The sequence below is a fragment of the Haliotis cracherodii genome, unplaced genomic scaffold (genome assembly GCF_022045235.1).
Source record: "Haliotis cracherodii isolate W230 unplaced genomic scaffold, xgHalCrac1.p SCAF_5, whole genome shotgun sequence".
NCBI classification, from domain to species: Eukaryota; Metazoa; Mollusca; class Gastropoda; order Lepetellida; family Haliotidae; genus Haliotis; species Haliotis cracherodii.
In genome coordinates this window covers 4,615,891-4,636,019 of record NW_027266308.1, presented here as the reverse complement: position 1 = coordinate 4,636,019, position 20,129 = coordinate 4,615,891, and the positions used below count along the sequence as shown (strand labels likewise).

Genomic DNA, 20,129 nt, shown 5'->3' with positions numbered 1-20,129 from the left:
CTGTTTATAGATTTTCTACTCTGCTCCAAACACTGTTGACATAATTATCCTGACTTTTTAACTTAATTATAATGCGTTACATCACTATGTGTGCAAGTTCTTATAAAGTTCATCATGTGACACAGTACGGGAGAAAATTTTATGGTATGAAAATATGACAAACACCGGCTGTATCGTTAATCAGTGACCCGATTTCACAACTGCCCGGCTGCAATGGCGCTCTAGATCTAACTGCTGAAAAGGGTGAGTATTGATGTGAACTAATGCTTTAGCAATTATAAGTACGAGTAAGTCACTTATCATCACGCTCTGAACTAGACAGATGTTTCCTTGGCGATACGCGTGACACTGCCGATCTTCCGCCCAGCGTGGTGGTGTGTGCACGCAGTGTCAAGGTGTATGGGGCCCTGGAAGGGTTGGGCCAGAAAGGAAACTAGGCTTGTCGTAAGAGGCGACGAACGGAATGGGTGGTCAGGCTCGCTGACTTAGTTGATGCATGTCATCGTCTCCCAGTTGCGTGATTCGATGCTCATGATATTAATCACTGGATTGTCTGGGTCAGACTCGATTATTTACAGACCGCCGTCATATAGCTGTAATATTGCTGATAGCGGCGTTAAACAACAAATAAACAAACAAACAAAGCATGCCCTCTGCATCAAAGCGATCTCTGAAAGTTTTATTCCATCAGAACTTTCCACTTGAGTTTCGGCAGCAGGTTCCGGCACAATTTCCGTGGTCTTCCTTATCTCATTTAGGTTTCACATTCCGACATAACTAATATTCTACCATGAATTTGACCAATCGGAATCGAAGTAATTTCCATTCAGGGGTATCAAATCCACATAACCACCTCTGACTGAAGCTACTTCTTTCTCAGTCACTGTCATAAGGAATTTTTAAACAATATGTACAAATACAAGTTATAAATTGCAGATGTACGGTTACTACATTATTAAGTATGTGTGGCAATATAATTGGGTCAGAAAACACAATAGAAATTTACTAAGACAGTGCGGATATGGTTCCAATTACAATTTAGCGCGGTTATTTGTTTGTTTGTTTGTTGTTAAACGCCACACTCGGCAATATTCCAGCTATATGACGGCGGTCTGTATATAATCGAACCTGGACCAGACAATCCAGTGATTGGCATCATGAGCATCGATCCACGCAATTGGAATACGATGACATGCATCAACCAAGTCACCGAGCCCGACCACCCGATCCCGTTAGTCGCCTCTTATGACAAGTATATACGCCTTTAACGGCAAGCATGGGTTGCTGAAGACCTGTTCTACCCCGGATCTTCGCGGTATTAGCGCGGTCAGACGTACAAGTAACCTAGCTATACACAGTAAACACAGAATGTTCATTATGTTTTGCTGCTCAATAATCCTTTTACATGTATTGGCTAACTGATTTTTTATCAATATTTGGTTGATACGATTTCATCCACAACGTTCGGCTGTGACAGTACGATGTCACGTGACGGGAAGCGCGTGCTCTGTGTGGGCCTGGTGTGTCTGGACATAGTGAAGATTGTGGCAGACTACCCCCAGGAAGATTCCGCCCAACGGTGAGTACACACCCCATCTCATCTTCACTCAGTGAACGGGATTGTTCCCGTCGTCGGCGATGTCGCAGCGACGGGAGTCTGTATGTATACAGAGAGCGGCACATGTGAGCCAATCCTCTAAAGCGTCGGATTTCTGTGTGTAGAGTACCAGAACCCTATTATCGCGGGTTCGAATCCTATATTCGCCCTGAAGAGATCGTGTTTACTGCCCCGGCCACTGTGACTTAAACTTGTAAGAGCCCTTCGTGTTTATCTTCCTGAGGCAAGGGAGTTACTGACTGTAAAAGTCCAGTTTCCACCCTTGACGAACTAGGCTGGAATTCCTGGGCTCCAGTGGCTGTTACGAGTTATATCCCTCTGGGAAGAGGGTCAACTCCTTGCCTTGGGAAGATGGTTAACTCCTTGCCTCGGGAAGATGGTCAACCCCTTGCCTCGGGAAGATGGTCAACTCCTTGCCTTGGGAAGATGGTCAACTCCTTGTCTTGGGAAGATGGTCAACTCCTTGCCTTGGGAAGATGGTCAACTCCTTGCCTTGGGAAGATGGTCAACTCCTTGCCTCGGGAAGATGGTCAACTCCTTGCCTCGGGAAGATGGTCAACCCCTTGCCTCGGGAAGATGGTCAACTCCTTGCCTCGGGAAGATGGTCAACCCCTTGCCTTGGGAAGATGGTCAACTCCTTGCTCGGGAAGATGGTCAATCCCTTGCCTCGGGAAGATGGTCAACTCCTTGCCTCGGGAAGATGGCCAACCCCTTGCCTCGGGACGATGGTCAACTCCTTGCCTCGGGAAGATGGTCAACCCCTTACCTCGTGAAGATGGTCAACCCCTTGCCTTGGGAAGATGGTCAACTCCTTGCCTTATGGAGATGGTCTTGGGAATAACTTGATTGGGCAGCAAATTGCAGAGTCACGTTATTCGTATCTGGCTCAAAAGGAATCTATGGTAACAAATTGGTTCATAGTATTCCACATCTTCCCGAGGCAAAAGAGTTAACTGACTATAAAAGTCCAATGTCCACCCTTGTCGAACTAGGCCGGCATTATGGATTTCGGTCGACTGCAGGATTTGCAAAGCATGTGCACCACCAACTCGTTGTCAACAGATTTTTTCAAAATCTTTTCATGCTTTTAATCAAGGTGCTCACGAGAGTTGATGTATTTCGCGATGTAAGACCCGTTTTATCACAATATGGATCTTAATTATCGATCATATCGTCCTGACAGGGCGCCGCCATTGTGTTTGAAGCAAATGCAAGTAATACGAGAAGTGGAATCTGATTGGTCCATAGGAGAGGCTTAGAAGGGACTTACTCGTAAAAGCCAATGGTGGCGCTATGATCGAGCCCAGGAATTCCAGCCCAGTTCGGCAAGGGTGGAAACTGGACTTTTAAAGCCAGTTAACTCTCTTGCCTCAGGGAGATGACCGTCTCGGACAATGCATCTAAATGGTTGTATTTAATAGGATGTACAGTTTCACAAAAAGAATTTTTTATTGAAACCACGCTATACGATGAAAGCGTTAACAGTAAACTAAATATGCAGAAACCAAAGCGTTACAAGAGCTGTGGGAAATATCACATGTTAATATTGTTTGTCACAGGTGTTTGGATTGCGCATGGCAACGTGGTGGCAACGCATCAAACACGTCATCAGTTCTGGCGTTACTAGGGCAACCAGTGGAATATTTCGGAACGGTAGCACAATCTCAAGAACTAAGGTAATACTAGCGTTAAAATCAATGTGTTGAATAGATGCGTTTTTCAATTAAACGAAACGACAGCATTTACAGTACTGAATGAACTAGTTGTAAACTATTCAACATTCAAGGAATAATGGTCACTTCTTTGAGACAAATATGTGACAGAGAACTAATGGGGTAGACTTGCACAAGTCTCAAAGGCAGAAATTCTTAGTTTAAATCATAATTTCTAGATTATGTAAATGATAATAACAAGTTGTCCCTATAAGAGACTGGAGTCCTTTGACTGTTCACATATCTAGACTTGCTTATAAGGAGAATAGAATTACTACACATCCATGGACTTTTCTTTCAGTACGGCCTTGCCCCAAGGCTGTACTGAAAAAAAGGTCAAGGATGTGTAGTAATTCTATATACTACTACTACTACTACTACTACTACTACTACTACTACTATTAGAATCTTCCACAGTGTTAGCTGAAAAATATTACAGTGAACAAAATGTAAAGCCGAATATTTTGTTGCCAGGTTTCTCAGGGAGGATTTTGCCAGCTACGGGGTCAGCCTTGACCACGTGGTCTTGTGTCCGGACATGTCCTGCCCGCTGTCAGTCGTCATCGTCAACACCCGCAACGGCTCCAGAACAATACTGCATACTAACAAGTCAGTCAAAATGCAAACAATACTAAACTTAGTATTCATGCAGTCAGTCAAATCCCTACTACCTAGTGGGTATTCTCCACCATACCGTCTTGTCCAGAATAAGCCCTCATCGTCTAGTGTTGTCCAGAATAAGCCCGCACCATCCCTTGTTGTCCAGAATAAGCCCCCACCATCCGATCTTGTCCAAAATAAGCCCCCACCATCCCTTGTTGTCCAAAATAAGTCCCCGTTATCACGTGTTGTTGTAAGAGCCGACTAATCAAAAGAAGTGGTTTCAATGTTGAAATTCTTGATTGCCTTCATGGCCTGGGTCGATGTTCATACCAATATTAACTGACCCGTGAAGATTGGGAAGAATAGGTCTTCAGCAACCCATGCTTGCCGTATAAGAGGGTCAGGTGGCCAGCCTCGCTGACTTGGTTGATGCATGTCATCATATCCCAATTGAGTGGACAGATACACATGATGTCAGTCACTGGATTGTCTGGTCCAGGCACGATTATTTATAGACCGCCGTCATATAGCTGGGATATTGCCGAGTGTCGCGTTAAACAACATAGAAACGAACGAACAAACAAGTCTTAACTGTTGTTCCTGGCTCAGACTAGTTACAGCCCTCTGACCCCGCCATTAGATACTTCTCTACTGTCAGTCGTTCTACTGTATGTAGTACGTGTTGTTTCCCAAATTTTGAGTGAGTGAGTGAGTATGGTTTTACGCCGCTTTTAGCAATATTCCAGCAATATCACGGCGGGGGACACCAGAAATGGGCTTCACACATTGTACCCATGTCGAAAATCGAACCCGGGTCTTCGGCGTGACGAGCGAACGCTTTAACCACTAGGCTACCCGACCGCCCCTCCCAAATTTTGAACACGAATATCAACCTAGAATTCTGTACATACAGAACTAATGTATCTAATCAGTTTTGATTTGTTTGTTTGCTTTTTAACGCCGCACTCAACAATATTCCAGCTCTATGACGGCGGTCTGTAAATAATCGAGTATGGACCAGACAATCCGATGATTGATATCATGAGCCACGATGGGATAAGATGACATGCATCAACCAAGACAACGGGCCTGATCACCCGATCTCGTTAGTCGCCTCTTCCGTCAAGCACAGTCGCCTTTTTACGGCAAGCATTGGTTGCTGAAGACCTATTCCACCCCGGATCTTCACGGGTTTGTGAAATCAGTGCATAGCCACACAAGATCAATGAACGACCAACAAATTATATTGCAATACACAGGATTTGGTTTACCGTCATAAAAAGGCAACACAAAGTGTTAAACTATGTGGCAGCAGCAATCAAATAAAGGCCCTATGAAAATGATAGTGCACTGACGAATGCCCAGTATTAGAAACAGTTAAATGTCTTGAATGAGGCACGTGCTCGTTCTTGAATTCAGTCATGAAAACAGGCGGAAAAGTCGGTGTTTTCCGATAGATATCTCGTCCGCAAGTATAAGTCGCAGGTCAAGTCGCTGAAGGAAGGCCTCAAATCTCCCTCTCCTCGCACTTACATAGGAAATAGTATCCTTTCCGAACATGCGCCTCGCATCGTTTCCCACAAGGTAGCAACTGTATGGTAAACAAGACAAGCTCCTGTAGTGATTGGTGCTTCCACACCCGAACATTGGGTTACATCGGATTGGCCACCCGATGTTACTCGTATGTTTCCGGGTGTGATCGAGGCACGTGATCAACTTACCCGCCAAATCTGACAGGTGACAATCGACAGATTGAGACTAGACAGCAAAGACAACGGACGATACAAACCGAAGCTAACGTACACGATCTCGATCTTTCCATCATCAAGCTTACGCTGTAAGGTAAGCACCTTTTCCATATCACTAGGCTTTCACAACAATGGCGCTGTGAACAGGATTAAGCCTATTTGTGATATTTGTGACGAAAGTAAATATGTCACACGACAATGGGAAAGGACGTGATTGGGTCACGTGATGTCCTTATATAGAGCAAAATTCGTAGTATGGAGCGGTTTGAGCTTTTTCATTGGCTATTCGAGTAATACCCCCAATGCTCTTTAATTTTTATATTTATCACTTTTCGGCCGTAAAAACATACTCGTAATGTTAAATGCACAGTAATATGAAAGGGTGTTGAAGTAACCACTGTCCATGTGTTTTGATCATGTCAATCGCTGGAAGCTGCATATGCTATTCAGTAATTCACCCACGTATTACGTGTAAATTTCATGGTTTTGATTGCAGTGTTGCTTGTACCTAGCTGTCAATCACTGTCACTGGATGCATGGTAACGCTGTAACAACTCCCATGGCTTTGCGTATTTTGTTTTTAATATAAATTCTGTCTGTATATTTATATATGTGTAGTGTTACCATCATTTATCCATTTATACTATTATTATATGTATCTATATATATATATATATATTATGTATTCACATTAATGCACATTAAATAGCGGGTATAAGTATTCTGCAGGTCTTTTCATTAATGCAGGGGTGTATTCACTGTGCATATTGTTTATACAAGGTGTTAGGTTGACACTTCTGCGCTCACTCACTCTTGATAAGACTGACTGACACCTAGACCTGGTGTGTTGATTGCATTTGTTTATAATTTATATCCATTTGGTAAGTGTGGTAGCTTTTGCAATTGTTGAGAATATTTATTTATTTGTTATTTTTATGGTCATGTTTATGCCATGCATGAAATGTGATTGTGTTATATTAGCATAGGTCAAACGTTAGATGGTGCAGGTATTTCACCCTAGTATGGCCGGGTTTCATTTCAGTTTGCGACACCCGCTGACCGTACAGATTATTTTTTGGTATGCCATCTGCTTTGTTCACTGCCAGTACAGTTCTGTTATCTTGCCTGCAGTGTTGTGTGTTCATCTGTAAGTCTGGTAGTGTTAGGTAAGGGTACCTAATGCTTAGCAGCTGAGTAGTCGGTCCTCTGGGGACGATATCGTTCACTTGGTTCTGGTTTTTGAAGCCTGTAAGACCGGTTGCTGACAATATGCATCCACTTTTATGCTCTGTCCTTCATACGAACGGCATCAATCTACTGGTCCGCAGTCAGTATATTCGGCAACGTGGAGCATTCTTCACAATCAACTGGCGCTCTATCCTTCAGATGATGAGCTTCGCAGTTGGCTGCCAGTCCCTCACCCTATTAGCAACATGTAGCACATGTTGTTTGGGTTGGTATCGGTTCTCTGCTGGTGGGGGGTAGGGTTGATGGTATATCTTGGGTTTTCACTGCCGCCATGGTCTTTCTAGCCCAGGTGTAATCCGCTTCCATTCATCTATCCTTTGACATGTACATGATTTGTCATATCCATAATATTGATAGGTTAGTTGAATGTTATACAGCTACCATGTAGGTACCGACAGGTCAGCTTCGTCTTACCTTAGGTTGTAGTACAAGAGCAAGAATACTATAGGGAAGGCTCAGACACTTTTGTTCCTTTCCCAATTTTATTCGTTCCAAAAGTGGGGTTTTATAACTTGTACTTTCTAATTAATTATTTAGACAGGTTTTTGGATTATTTCAGATAATCCAATCATGCCGCCAGTTTACATTAATCTGTGCCCTGAGGAAGAACTCAGGCTTATTCCGGGAATAGGGATGAAACTGGCCCGGAAGTTTGTTCATCTCCGAGAAACCTTAGGCGTACTGATGGAGGAGGATTTTCGTAATCTCCCCTCTATCAGAAACCCTGAACAGGCTCTTAGCACCATCTCCAATGCCACTGGTACTCAAACTGCAGGCTCTTGGTCTCCCGGGATGGTGGGGCAACCTGCTTCTAGGCAAGCTGCACCATCCAAAACCAAGACATCTAAATCAGCCTTTGGACAATTTACTCCAGCTACGGAAAGTACCTCGAGTAGGTTGTCGCAAGCTAAAATGTTCCATCAAGCAGTTCCTAGCTCTGATATGGATGCTGTCAACTCAAACCTAAAACAAATGGAAAAAGTGGAGACCAACTTGCAGGCCAGGCGTAGAAGACTTACTCCACCAAGTCAGAGTGCTCTCAATGACCGGTGGCAGGCGGCCTCTCACGATCTCAGCAGGGAGATGGAGGTTTTCTCTGAGGTTCTTGCCAACCTGGAAGCCAGTAGCCCTAAGGATCCTGGATCCGGCCATCTCGCCAAGGCACCCATGCCTAGCCCTCATTCTGAGGTACAGGGTACGGAAGTGTTACAGCAGAGTTCTAGGACAAAGCCCAATACTGAGGATATTGAACCTCGGGTCCTCCAAGGTGCTGAGGGGAATGTCCCCCAGAGACAAGCTCTAACCCCTGGGCATAGGAAACGGAGGAGGACAGGCCAAACTAAATCTATGGCCCCTCAACCAATCCTAATTAACTCAGCCCAGGGGAATGATACACGTGAAACCCCATCCATCCAACGAACCACTCCATCCAGGTCTCGTTATCCCAGGCCTGCTCAAGATGACAGTCCGGGAGAGAAGGCATTGCAGTACAGGGAAGACATAGACTCAGAGGAGGAGGATACACTTCTGCTCAAGCAGAAAGGGAGTGTCCCCATTTGGCCTCCAACCTCAAGCACCCCTGTTGGGCCTAGAGAGGACATAAATCAGCAAGATAGGACAGAACATGGTTTGTCCACATATGCCGAGGGGTACCCTAGGGTTAATCATGCCCAAAGGGATTACCTAGAATATGGGGATACGTATGGCCATTCATTTGGTAGCCGTCAATGTTCCCGTCCTCGTTGTTCCCCGATGTATGAAGAACAAGACCCTACGGATTATTATTCTGTACGGGATCCTAACCAATGCCGGGTGGATGCTACACATCCTGGGGCCCGCATACCAGCTAATTGTGGGGAACTCCAGCCACTATGGGATCGATCTGGATTTTATAAAGAAGATCTGGCACATGCCCACAGCGATAGGCAAAGGATGTGTAAGGATAGGACAGAAAGAATCAGGAGGGCTCCTCATCATCAACCAGCTGCCTGGAGAGAGCCATTAGGTAACTCTTCGGATAGCGACTCAGATGAGGTACGTCCATAGCTGATTAGGAGGAGATGTAAATGGTAGTGCAAGGTGGTCCTCCTTCTTCATGAAATTTCAACGCTTCGCCCGATCTCAGGCCTGGAATGGGGAGGAGAAACTAGACAAGCTGTGTTACTGCCTTGCAGGGAAAGCAGCCGACTTCTTCGCCTTATTACTAGAGAGATGAATTCATCTCGTTCCAAGGAATGGTAAAGAAACTTGAAAGGCGGTATGGGAAACAGTCTCCAGCTGAGACCGCTCAACTGCAGTTTCCAAATCTTCATCAGGGCTCAGACGAGCCATTGGAAGAATGGGCGGAGCGTGTACTCCAAGTAGCGATGGCTGCCTTTACAGATCTACCAGAGGACTTTGTGGAACAAGTGGTGCGGAGATTCTGCCAAGGATGCGCAAACAAAGAAGCTGCCCACTATGTTTCCAACCTGGGACTGAGAACACTGGAAGCAGCTATGGATGCAGTCCAAAAGTACTTCCAGAATACCCAGGCAGTCTATAGTAGACCAGTCATTCGACGTGAGGTAATCGCACTTGGCCAATGATTCTGAGGAAGAATACTTGGTTGCCCAAATGACACCTCGGTCAAATAATACCCCTTCACAGGATAAGCGGCAAACTCCATCACAACCTGTAAGGTCGAGTGTGGTGGAACGTTTGACCTGCCTGGAAGCTCGGGTTGAGATGTCAGAAGACATAAAAAAGCTGATGGCTATCGTGAGTCGTTGATTTAGAAACCCCTCATCATCACCAACTAGATCGGGGGAGTGCTTCAAGTGAGTGAAAACAGGTCATTTTCAGAGGGATTGTCAGAACAAATACAATGAAGGTGGATGTGGAGAGAAGAAAGTCACGTTCAGTGCTCATGAAAAGCAGGGGAGAGAAAGCAAAGCCAGACAAGATACTAAGGAGGCTTTAAACACTTCCGGATCGAGCACCTCCGGATCGAGCACAGAGGCCTTACCTCGATCCAAACTGAAGAAGGCCACCCCCCTGAACTTCCTTTGTCACCACCCCCTCCATTGTCGCCACCCAATTGACATCATCCATCTCTGACAGCCCACACTCAGCCTACAGCTCTTGGGTCAACCAATACCTTGGATGATGACAATCTGTCAATTCCAGAAATCACAGTTAGGCAATTAAAAAGTGGATCCATGTACCAGTCCAAATCCAAGACCAGCACAAAACTGCAGTGGTGGATACAGCGGCTGAGGTTACCATTGTTTCGGACACTTTTTACAATAAACTCACAAAAGCCTGAGAAGAAGCAGGACATCAAGTTGAGAACTGCCGGCAGGGACTTACATATGTCCTCATTTGTAACACAACCACTCAAGTTACAACTAGGGTCTGAAACCTATTCGATTCCTGTAGTAGTGGGCCCAATCCAAGATGATGTTCTTCTGGGACTGGACTCTTTAGTTCCCCAAGGGGCACATCTTCACCTGACTCAACAGTTACTGCAGATTGGATCAGATACCATTGAAATGACTCTATGCTGTTCTCAAAAGGTACCGCAAGTATCCAGAATCTCGGTATGGAAGAAGACCATCATTCCACCGAACTCGGTACTTCAACTTGAATGTCCAATATCAAAGCAACTCTCAGATTTCATTATAGAGCCACGCCTAACAAGTATTGATCTTCTGATGCCCAGGACTTACCAAACTGGAGGAAGCGTACCCATTGTGTGCCTTGTCAATCCTTCGGATCATCAAGTGGTGCTACAGCCTCGTCAAGTCTTAGGGGTTGCCATGGAAATACATCATGTCGTATCCCCCTCGGAACAATCTGTGGCTGTTAGAAGTGGTAATCAACCCAACATCCCTGCTCATCTGACAAGTCTGTTTGAAAAGTCATCAGAGTTACTGCAAGGTCAGGAAGTGCATCAACTGGCACAACTACTCACAGACTATCAAGATGTATTTGCCAAAGATGACTTGGATTTGGGCATTTACTGAACTTGAACATTCCATTGATACTGGAAATGCTAAACCAATTAAACAGCGTATGCGAAGAACACCACTTGGATTCGAGAAGGAGGAAGAGAATCATCTCAAGAAAATGTTAGATGCCGGAGTTATTTAACCTTCTGTATCAGAATGGGCTGCACCCCCTGTGTTAATGCACTGGCATTCTTGGACGATATTTTGGTTATGGGTACCAATGTTGAAGACCATCTGACTTATCTCCGATCCATCTTCGAGAGATTCCGAAGTTATCAACTCAAATTTAAACCTCGCAAGTGTGAACTGTTTCAGCTGAGGGTTGAGTTTCTCGGTCATGTAGTTAGCCAAGATGGCCTTGAGGCCAACAACGATGGTATCGCCCCATAGACAATTCCCAAGACGGGAAGTTCCAAGGCAGGAGCGACATGTCTCCCCAAAGACGGGATCGATGCCCCATGCCAAGGAGACAAGCCCCAGAGCCACGGCACCAGGCTTCTAAAGTAACTTCTCCATCACGACAGGTCAGGTCAGACAACCAAGGGCTGAGTGTCTCAAGGCCGCCCCGAAACTAGCAGCTCGGTTCCAGAGTAATCATCCTGAAGGAACGGGATCGATTTGTCCAATACGGACGTGCGGAAAACGAATGAGGACACTACGCCACCATGCCTACGGAGCTCACCTCCCACCATGTTTGCGTGACTCCGTACCAGCGTTTGAAGAAGCGGCAGCTCACATGATATCGGCCATAGAAGACCTGGCCCGCCAGATCTTAGGAGCAGGAGCTACCTGGACGGAATTACATCAGTTCGTCCTAAGGAATAGCCTTGTTCCCAAAGACATACCCCTAAGAGGAAGCTGCTTCGGGCACATTAAAGAGCTATGTCACATTAAAGGATGGCCGTTACCACTAGATTCCATCAACCTGTCGCTGGATAGCCCTGCCTGTCTGATACATTGGAGGATCTTGGACGCCCTTCTGGACGTCACTTCGGATTATTTCAGGAACTTCGGGAACCTTCTGCCACTGCCAGGACCATCGCCATCTCAAACAGCAGAGCTTCCCGGAACTTCTGCTCGACCAACTCCATCCCAAGAGCCGCCAAAACCAGAGAGACTTCCCAGGGGTTTTGATACCCACTTCCACTCAGACAGGATGCACAGCAGGCTCCATCTGGACGCTGCCACACCCCTGGAAGAGGTCCTGGACAATGATGGCCAACCACTAGAGGTAGACATCAACCTTCAGAGGGCATTACAGATCTTTTGTGATCCACCAACCTTTCCCCAAGAACCAACCTTCTATGAGTATTGGAAGATAGCCTTAGGTTTCCACCCAAAGAATGTTCAGGCCATGGACCCCGACCAACTCGACAATTTACGGCATTTGCTATCGTCAAAGGATGTAATCGCCTTCGGGGAAATTGGCCTGGACTTTACTGTGGGGAACTGGGAACGGCAAGGGCAAGTACTAGGGCAGCTCTTCAAGCTGGCACCATCAACCAAGCCAATTATCTTCCACCTAAGGGGCACTTCAGCCGACATGTACCAACAGGCTCCTTTACAAGAAAGCCTCCAAATTGCAAAGGCTGCTGGAGTACCTTCAACCCAGAGATTCCATCTCCATTGTTTTTCGGGATCATTCAAAGATGTGGCACTATGGACGAAACACTTCCCTGAGATGTGGTTTGGATACACTGGGATGGTGGCCAGCTTTGATTACCAACAGCTATCAGCATTGCGATTCCTGAATGCCAAGCGCTTCATTTTGGAGACCGATGCCCCATATCTGTGGCCTCGCCCAGGTCGCCGCGGAGTCAATAGCCCAAGACTACTGGGTGAAGTTGCAGCTATGGTGGCCGCTGCCCGACAGTACCACAGCCAACATCCTGGAGCGTGCCTATGTCAATGCTAGGCAGCTCTAGAGAGTCTAATTATTCACGCCATATGAATCAGATTCCTTAATCTCACTTGGTCAGGACTGGAACTGAGTCAACGGATCCGGTCTAGATTCATGGATTCTCATAGAAACATTGTCCTAATCTGACTTGGTCAGGACTGGAACTGAGTCCACCGATCTGGTCTAGATTCTTGGATTCTCATAGAAACATTGTTCTAATCTGACTTGGTCAAGACTGGAACTGAGTCCACCGATCCAGTCTAGATTCTAGGATTCTCATAGCAGCTTTGTCGTCTATTTAAGTTACGTGAACCAACTCGGTTGCCACCAAACAATCTGGTTGGGGATTTTCTTATTTAAGACGTGTGACTAATCTTAACCATGAGTTACGCGAACTGTCTCGGTTGATAGCACAAAACTGCTGCCCAACCCTACAGGGATTTTCTCATGTTTTGGTGAGGTCACCTGTTAGATCCTCCCTATCCTCCTGATACCACAGGGGGGGGGGGGGCGGGGGGCAAGTCCAGAAAAGAGGGAGGAATGTAGTGATTGGTGCTTCCACACCCGTACATTGGATTACATCGGATTGGCCACCCAATGTTACTTGTATGTTTCCGGGTGTGATCGAGGCACGTGATCAACTTACCCGCCAAATCTGACAGGTGACAATCGACAGACTAAGACTAGACAGCAAAGACAACGGACGATACAAACCGAAGCTAACACGATCTCGATCTCCCCATCATCACGCTTACGCTGTAAGGTAAGCACCTTTTCCATATCACAGGGCTTTCAAAACACTCCTTACAGCGGAGCTCTCTTTACTGGGAGGGTCAAGAACGTGTCAAGCGCTGGGAAAGAGTTTCCAACTCTAAACAACCAAGGGAGGTCACTCAGTGAAATTGCACCAACAGATATCATTACATACAAAGTTATAACGGTACCAACTGCCACATAATAAAACCATTACTGTGAATGTTTCCATTGATTGTGTTTTTCCAGTAATCTGAGGGAAGCCAATGCTGACGACTTTATGAAAATAGATCTTTCCACGAACAAGTACAAATGGATACATTTTGAGGTTTGTGCTATAATCTTGTTGTAAACATTGTGCATACGTCATCAGTTTAACTGACAAATAATTCTCGAGGTCACAAGATACAAACATATGGGTAATGGGATCCGGACCTTTGGCTTAAGGAGTCTTTTAGTTTAACCACTAGGTTGCCCCACCTCTACCCCCAATATGAAGTTAACTGCAAGACATTTTGACCCGTGAAGATTCGGGTTAGACTTGGTCTTCAGCAACCGATGCTTGTTGTAACGACCAACGGGATCGGGTGGCCAGGCTGACTGACTTTGTTGATGCATGCAATCGTATCCAAATTTCGATCGATGCTCATGATGTCAATCATTGGACTGTCTTGTCTAGACTTGATTATCTACGGCCGCCGTCATACAGCTGTAATATTGCTGAGTGCGGCGTTTAACTGCAAACAAACAAGACTTTTGAACATTGTGTGTGATGTTGCAGTGTCGTCCCAATGTACAGGAGACCGCCCGGATGTTGCACCATGTACAGAATCACAATAAGACAGCAGGGGCACACCACATTGTTACCTCCGTCGAGTTTGAAAAGCCAAGTCGAAAAGGGTGTGGTGAGTTTACAAAAATATAAGTATTCATTCGCAGACATTGTTTCAGAGGCTTCACGAATGACAACTGGCTGACCTGTTGTGTTGCAGACCACCTCCGTGGTCTTGTGGTAGAGCGTCCGCCCGGAGAGCGGAAGGTTCGGGATTCAATCCCGGCCCCGTCATACCGAAAGACTTTAAAAGATGGTACTTGTTGTTACCCTGTCTGGCGCTTGCCATTTAGTGAAATAATCTTGGACACGACGTCACACAAGTGCAATAATCTTGGACACAACGTTAAACCCAATTTCACCTCACCTGTTGTGTTGCAGAACAGCTCTTTGCACTGCCGGACTACCTATTTCTGAGTAAGGAGTTTGCTCAGCACTTCGGTTATGACAACATGGAAGATGCGGTTGTGGGTTTATCCAACAAGACTAAACCTGGGTATGTTAACATAGGAGTATTCTGCAATCTTGCGCGGCACTGAAGATCCAGGTTAGAATTGGTCTTCAGCGACTCATGCTTGTCGTAAGAGGCAACTAACGGGATCGAGTGGCCCATCTTCCAGAGGCAAGGGACTTAATTGACTATCAAAAATCCTCTTTCCAACCCTGCTGAGCTAGGCTGGAATGTCTGGGCTCTGTCATAGCACCACCAGCGACTTAGTACGAGTTATGTCCCTTCTATGTTGCTCCTATTGACCAATCGGATTCCACTTCTCATATCAATTGCATTCACTTCAAACAAAATGGCGGTGCCCAGTTAAGACGATCTGATCGATAAATAAAATCTATATTGTAATAAAACTTGTATAATAAAATCACCCGAACACCTTGATTAATAACATGACATGATTGTGGAAAATATCTTTTGACGCCGAGTTGGTGGTAAATACGATTTGCAAATCCTGCAATCGACTGATATCTTCTGCATGGCATAATTAACTCCATAACTCCAGCTTTTATGGTCAGTTAACTCCCTTGCCTCGGGAAGATGACAAGAATTGGGAAGTCTCTAATTAATGTCTTGTGACACCCGAGCTAGGGGTGAAACGACCAGTAAAGTCACAATACGATACTTATCGTATTTAAATCGCATGAAAATGTCTTGACTATAAATAATTTTGAGCAGGTTCAAAAGTACAAGCAAGTTGAACACACATGTTCATAGTGGCTATTTTTAGTAATGAACTTGAACCGTTAATAAGAAAACATTTAGTCACGTTTGACTGACTAAAACGCTGGGGGTTGGGTAGGGGGTCATTAAAAGCAAGTGACCATACTGAATTGTAATGTATTTTGCCAAGTGTATGGTCTCGATAGATTTCGAAAAAAAACGTATCAAATTGTCGCACCAATGTACTGATGTATCGTTTCTCCCCTAACCCAAGCATATAACTCTGTTTAGAATATGTCCGCAACACTCAAGTGCTTGTCGTGAAAGGCGTCTAAATTACATCGGCGGTCTGAAAAAAAATCGTCAAGTTCCAAAATTCTTTGGTATTGTTCTGATGATTCCTCATTTCAGAGCCACCGTCATCTGTGCCTGGGGTGACAAGGGTGCTGCTGCGAAGTCATCAGACTCAGACGTAGTTATCTCCCCTGCCGTAAAACTTGAACAGGTCGTCGATACTTTGGCAGCTGGTGACACGTTCATTGCCGGATCTATTTTTGCCTTATCTGGCAGAGGGGTATCTACGGCAGAGGCGATTGGTCATGGTTGTAAAGTGGCCGGGATGAAGTGTGGGATGCGAGGACTAAAGGGACTAGCATCTCTGAAATCATAAATGTTTGGATGCCCCAGTTAGAACCTCTTGTATGTGTGTAAGTTTTGGGCTCGGACATTGATGGGTAATGAGAAGAGATATGTATGATTGAAAGTACTAGTCTGGTCTAATGATGTCAAAATAGTACTCAAGACGTTAAATAATTATGTGACAGAAACGAATCTGTTAATTTAAATTTGCCTTCGGTCTATTTTTAGTAATCCAAGGAATGAAACCATTTATGATGAGGTGGGATGAGGGGGAAGCTGAGACAACTGGGATAGGGAGCTGAGAATGGGTGAGTGAGTATGGTTTTACGCCGCTTTTAGCAATATTCCAGCAATATCATGGCAGGGGACACCAGAAATTGAGAATGAAAATCAAGTGAACCTTTATAATAATAATAATAATTTATCGCCGTGAGCGCTCACTTGGTGAATGGAATTTGGCGCATTATAAATGGACTTACTTAATCTAGGTATTATATATACATTTATATATATATATATATATATATATATATATATATATATATATATATATATATATATATATACTACACGAAAAAAGTTAAAGGACACCCGATTTTTATGTTTTCAAGTTGAAGGAATGAAAATAATACAAGTTCGCGCTCCGGGTTTTCTCCCAAAACCTATATACACCAAAACGGCCTGGAGAAGGGATTGTGTGGGTGGAGATGCTTACCAATCAGAAGGAAGACCATTCCTGCCCTTCCACAGACCAGAATTCACTTGATGTGGAATGTAAATAAATAGAGAAAGCTTCGAGGACTTACAGATTGTCTGTCCCGAGTAAATGAAAGGTGGAACTAATCCGCAATTCTTAGTTTCGAGAGCCGTGAAGATCCGGGGTAGAACAGGTCTTCAAGAACCGATGCTTGCCGTAAAAGGCGACTGTTCTTGTTGTAAGAGGCGACAGACGGGATCGGGTGGACAGGCTCTGTGACTTCGTTGATGCCTGTCATCGTATCCCATATGCATCGATCTATGCTTTTGTTGTCATGATTGGACTGTCTGGTCCGGACTCGATTATTACAGACCGCCGTCATATAGCAGTTATATTGCGGCGTTAAACAACAAACAAACAAAGCCTTAAACATTGGAGGCTCAAGTGACCCATTCTACAGACACGTTTTTGTGCTAAGATGATCATAACTAAAGGGCTTACGACAGGCGGAGCGCTACGATCGTTTTGTGAAACGGAGCCCAAGGTCAGAAAGTGATCTTATTTCATGAGCATGTATTAATGTGTGGGAGTTACCATCATCTTAGTGCTAAGATCGCTTTGTGGAACGGTTCCAGAGACACTCGAAAGCTTTCAAACACTCGATAATGGCTTTCAAGTAAGGATCCGCCCAATTAATCATAGCATTGTTATTCTGTTTGGAAAAGGGTTCTAAAAATGTTTGTTTCCATATTTTTGGCTCCCCTGACTGACCACTTTCTTTGGCGTCTGGCAGCCATATTGAAAAAAAGCCCAACATAATTGTGACTTACTCGTGTTATTCCGGGACAAGCCGAATAGTGACTCGTGCCCCTCTCGTATCCATTTTTCGACTGGGTACTTGTTGCGTAATGATTCACGTATATTTCCCAATTTATTAAATAGTTGTGGATGCAATTTAAAGCATATCGGAAAATGCTGTGTTATACGGTATGATTGAACATATATAACTGTATCTTGGGTATATGTTTAGATGCAAGACATTTGTTAAATCAAAAAATATTCCTGTTTGATTCTTTAACCGAAGAACTTTACGTCATACGCTCATTCTGATTGGTTTGTCGTATTTTCGCACATGACATTCATCGATAAGGAGGACGAGTCTCCTTGCCGATTACGGAAAGGGTGAGTTGTGATGAATAAACCCAACAATGTACTTGCCATTTTTGTTCCAAATGGAATGATATTTGGTACCTGTTTAGTTAGATATATCCACTTATTTTACTGTGAACTTCTTTGATATTGCCAGACTGAGGGAGGTGAACTCTGGCGTGCATGTTTCTGTTTGTACATCCACAGGACCATGTAACTAATTATAACAATACCGCAAAAACATCATAGACGAGGCCTTGTCTATGATTTTTTTGCAACTTTATTTTTATTGTTAAAATCAGCTACATGGTCCTGTGGTAGATCATACGAGCTTAGTATTTATGCCAAAAATATTTGCATATCAACCTTGACGGCCACATTTGTAAAAATTGTTCCAGGTTGTTTTTCCTGATATCATATGATGTGAGCTAAAGTGCCGTGGCAGTTTTTTCAATGATCAAAGCAATAAGGAGTCATGATATTTTCAAATCGTTTTATTTTCCTTAGTATACATGACACACAGTTATCAGTAGCATATGAAGACTAAATATTGGCAAAAAAAACAATATTAAATTGTCTATTTCACTGAGTATGTCCACACGATATATACAAAAATATGTTTATCACAGAATTTCTGGTACAAAGTACCAATGGCAAAACACAGAAAATAAAACAAACATTAAGAGACAACATATTACAAATGCAATACTCCAATAACCCCAAACCATCAATTATTCAAAGTTATGTTTGCAGTTATCTGAACTCCACTCCAAGATACGGTCTGTTGATTTTTCATCATCATCAATAGTCATAGGTATTTCTGCACCATGTTCCTCGGTTACCCATGACTACATACGACCAGAATGTAGTGTATAAATCAGGAAAGTCCAATTGGCCCAGCTCTGTGTTAACTTTAATGGAACCCACCCTTGCCTCATATTGAAGCACTGGGTAGTGTCCACGGCCAATGGCACGGAAATGTTACCGTTTGTGCGATGTAATCTGAGCACTCATTGGTCAGATCAACTGTTGGCTTCCCTCTCACTCTAACCAGGCCATGACATGTTTCGTTGGTTTTAGATAACTGCAAAGTGGCCGTATTTATTCAAGGGTGGCGGAGGAATGTGATTTATTGATGATGACTTGACCAATAGAATGCAATGCCTCTAAAAATTGAAAAACAAAAAACACATAGCAGAAAATGCACCGATTCCTTGTCATGCATCACTGTCGAACAAACAATATAAGCTGTTCAAGAAAACAAAACTGCACTTATGTTTTGTGAGTATTGCACACAGAAAAGAAAATCGGACAAGACATGAAATTACCCTGTTTGGGGTAGACATTATTATTCATTAGCATCACCTATAGATTAAATGACACACCAGCACTAATAAGGATATTAAAACATTTTGCTATTCTGTATTAGGTGGTAAGGGTAAACTATCCAGTATCAAGATGTAAATGACTTGGATTACTTAAGTTCAATTGTAATTCTGACTTCTTTCAGCAGTACAAATGGACGGCTACAAACCTTTGAGCTAAATGATTTTGACATGTCTTTGATATGGACATAAATAAATCTCTAAACATGTTTTTTAAAGCATGCTCTTGTACTCTGTATAATACCATTTTCTATCAACATTCAACACATACTTTCTCTGTTAGGTAACATGTATTTTTCTTCAATAATATCCTTGATATTGTCATAATTCACTCATAATTGTCTTCATGACAAAATAGCACATTGATGTTGCTGACTAATCAAAAATCAACGACAATTCTCTTGATTGATATTGGAATCAAATATTGTTACATTCTAAACTAGAAACAAATCCATAAACACAATCGAAACTCGTATTTAGGTATAAAATTGTATGTCATACATAGAACAGGAATATACATCAATAGCTATCAATGACCGTTTCCATACATGAAATTACACACGAAGTACATGGTATCAATATTTACAAGAACCTTGTAAAACCATGCAACTTATATTAAAACTCATATGGGATTTATCCAGTAAAAATATTTTCTATAGATCTGTGTCTTTAACCATTTTATAATATT

At 43.7% G+C, this 20,129-nt stretch overlaps 1 protein-coding gene and 2 pseudogenes across 1 annotated transcript; all 3 read left to right on the top strand.

The window, feature by feature from the left end:
- Positions 1-214: 214 nt before the first annotated feature.
- On the top strand, positions 215-16,710 carry LOC139443528 (ketohexokinase-like). The gene is made up of 8 exons (XM_071224515.1): positions 215-243; positions 1,478-1,579; positions 3,178-3,294; positions 3,805-3,939; positions 13,821-13,899; positions 14,353-14,476; positions 14,785-14,899; positions 15,983-16,710. The coding sequence occupies exons 2-8, from the start codon at positions 1,482-1,484 to the stop codon at positions 16,239-16,241; spliced, it is 927 nt and encodes a 308-aa protein (XP_071080616.1). The 5' UTR covers positions 215-243; positions 1,478-1,481; the 3' UTR covers positions 16,242-16,710.
- On the top strand, positions 7,842-10,025 carry LOC139442147 (uncharacterized; annotated as a pseudogene).
- On the top strand, positions 11,271-12,852 carry LOC139442144 (uncharacterized; annotated as a pseudogene).
- Positions 16,711-20,129: the final 3,419 nt, after the last annotated feature.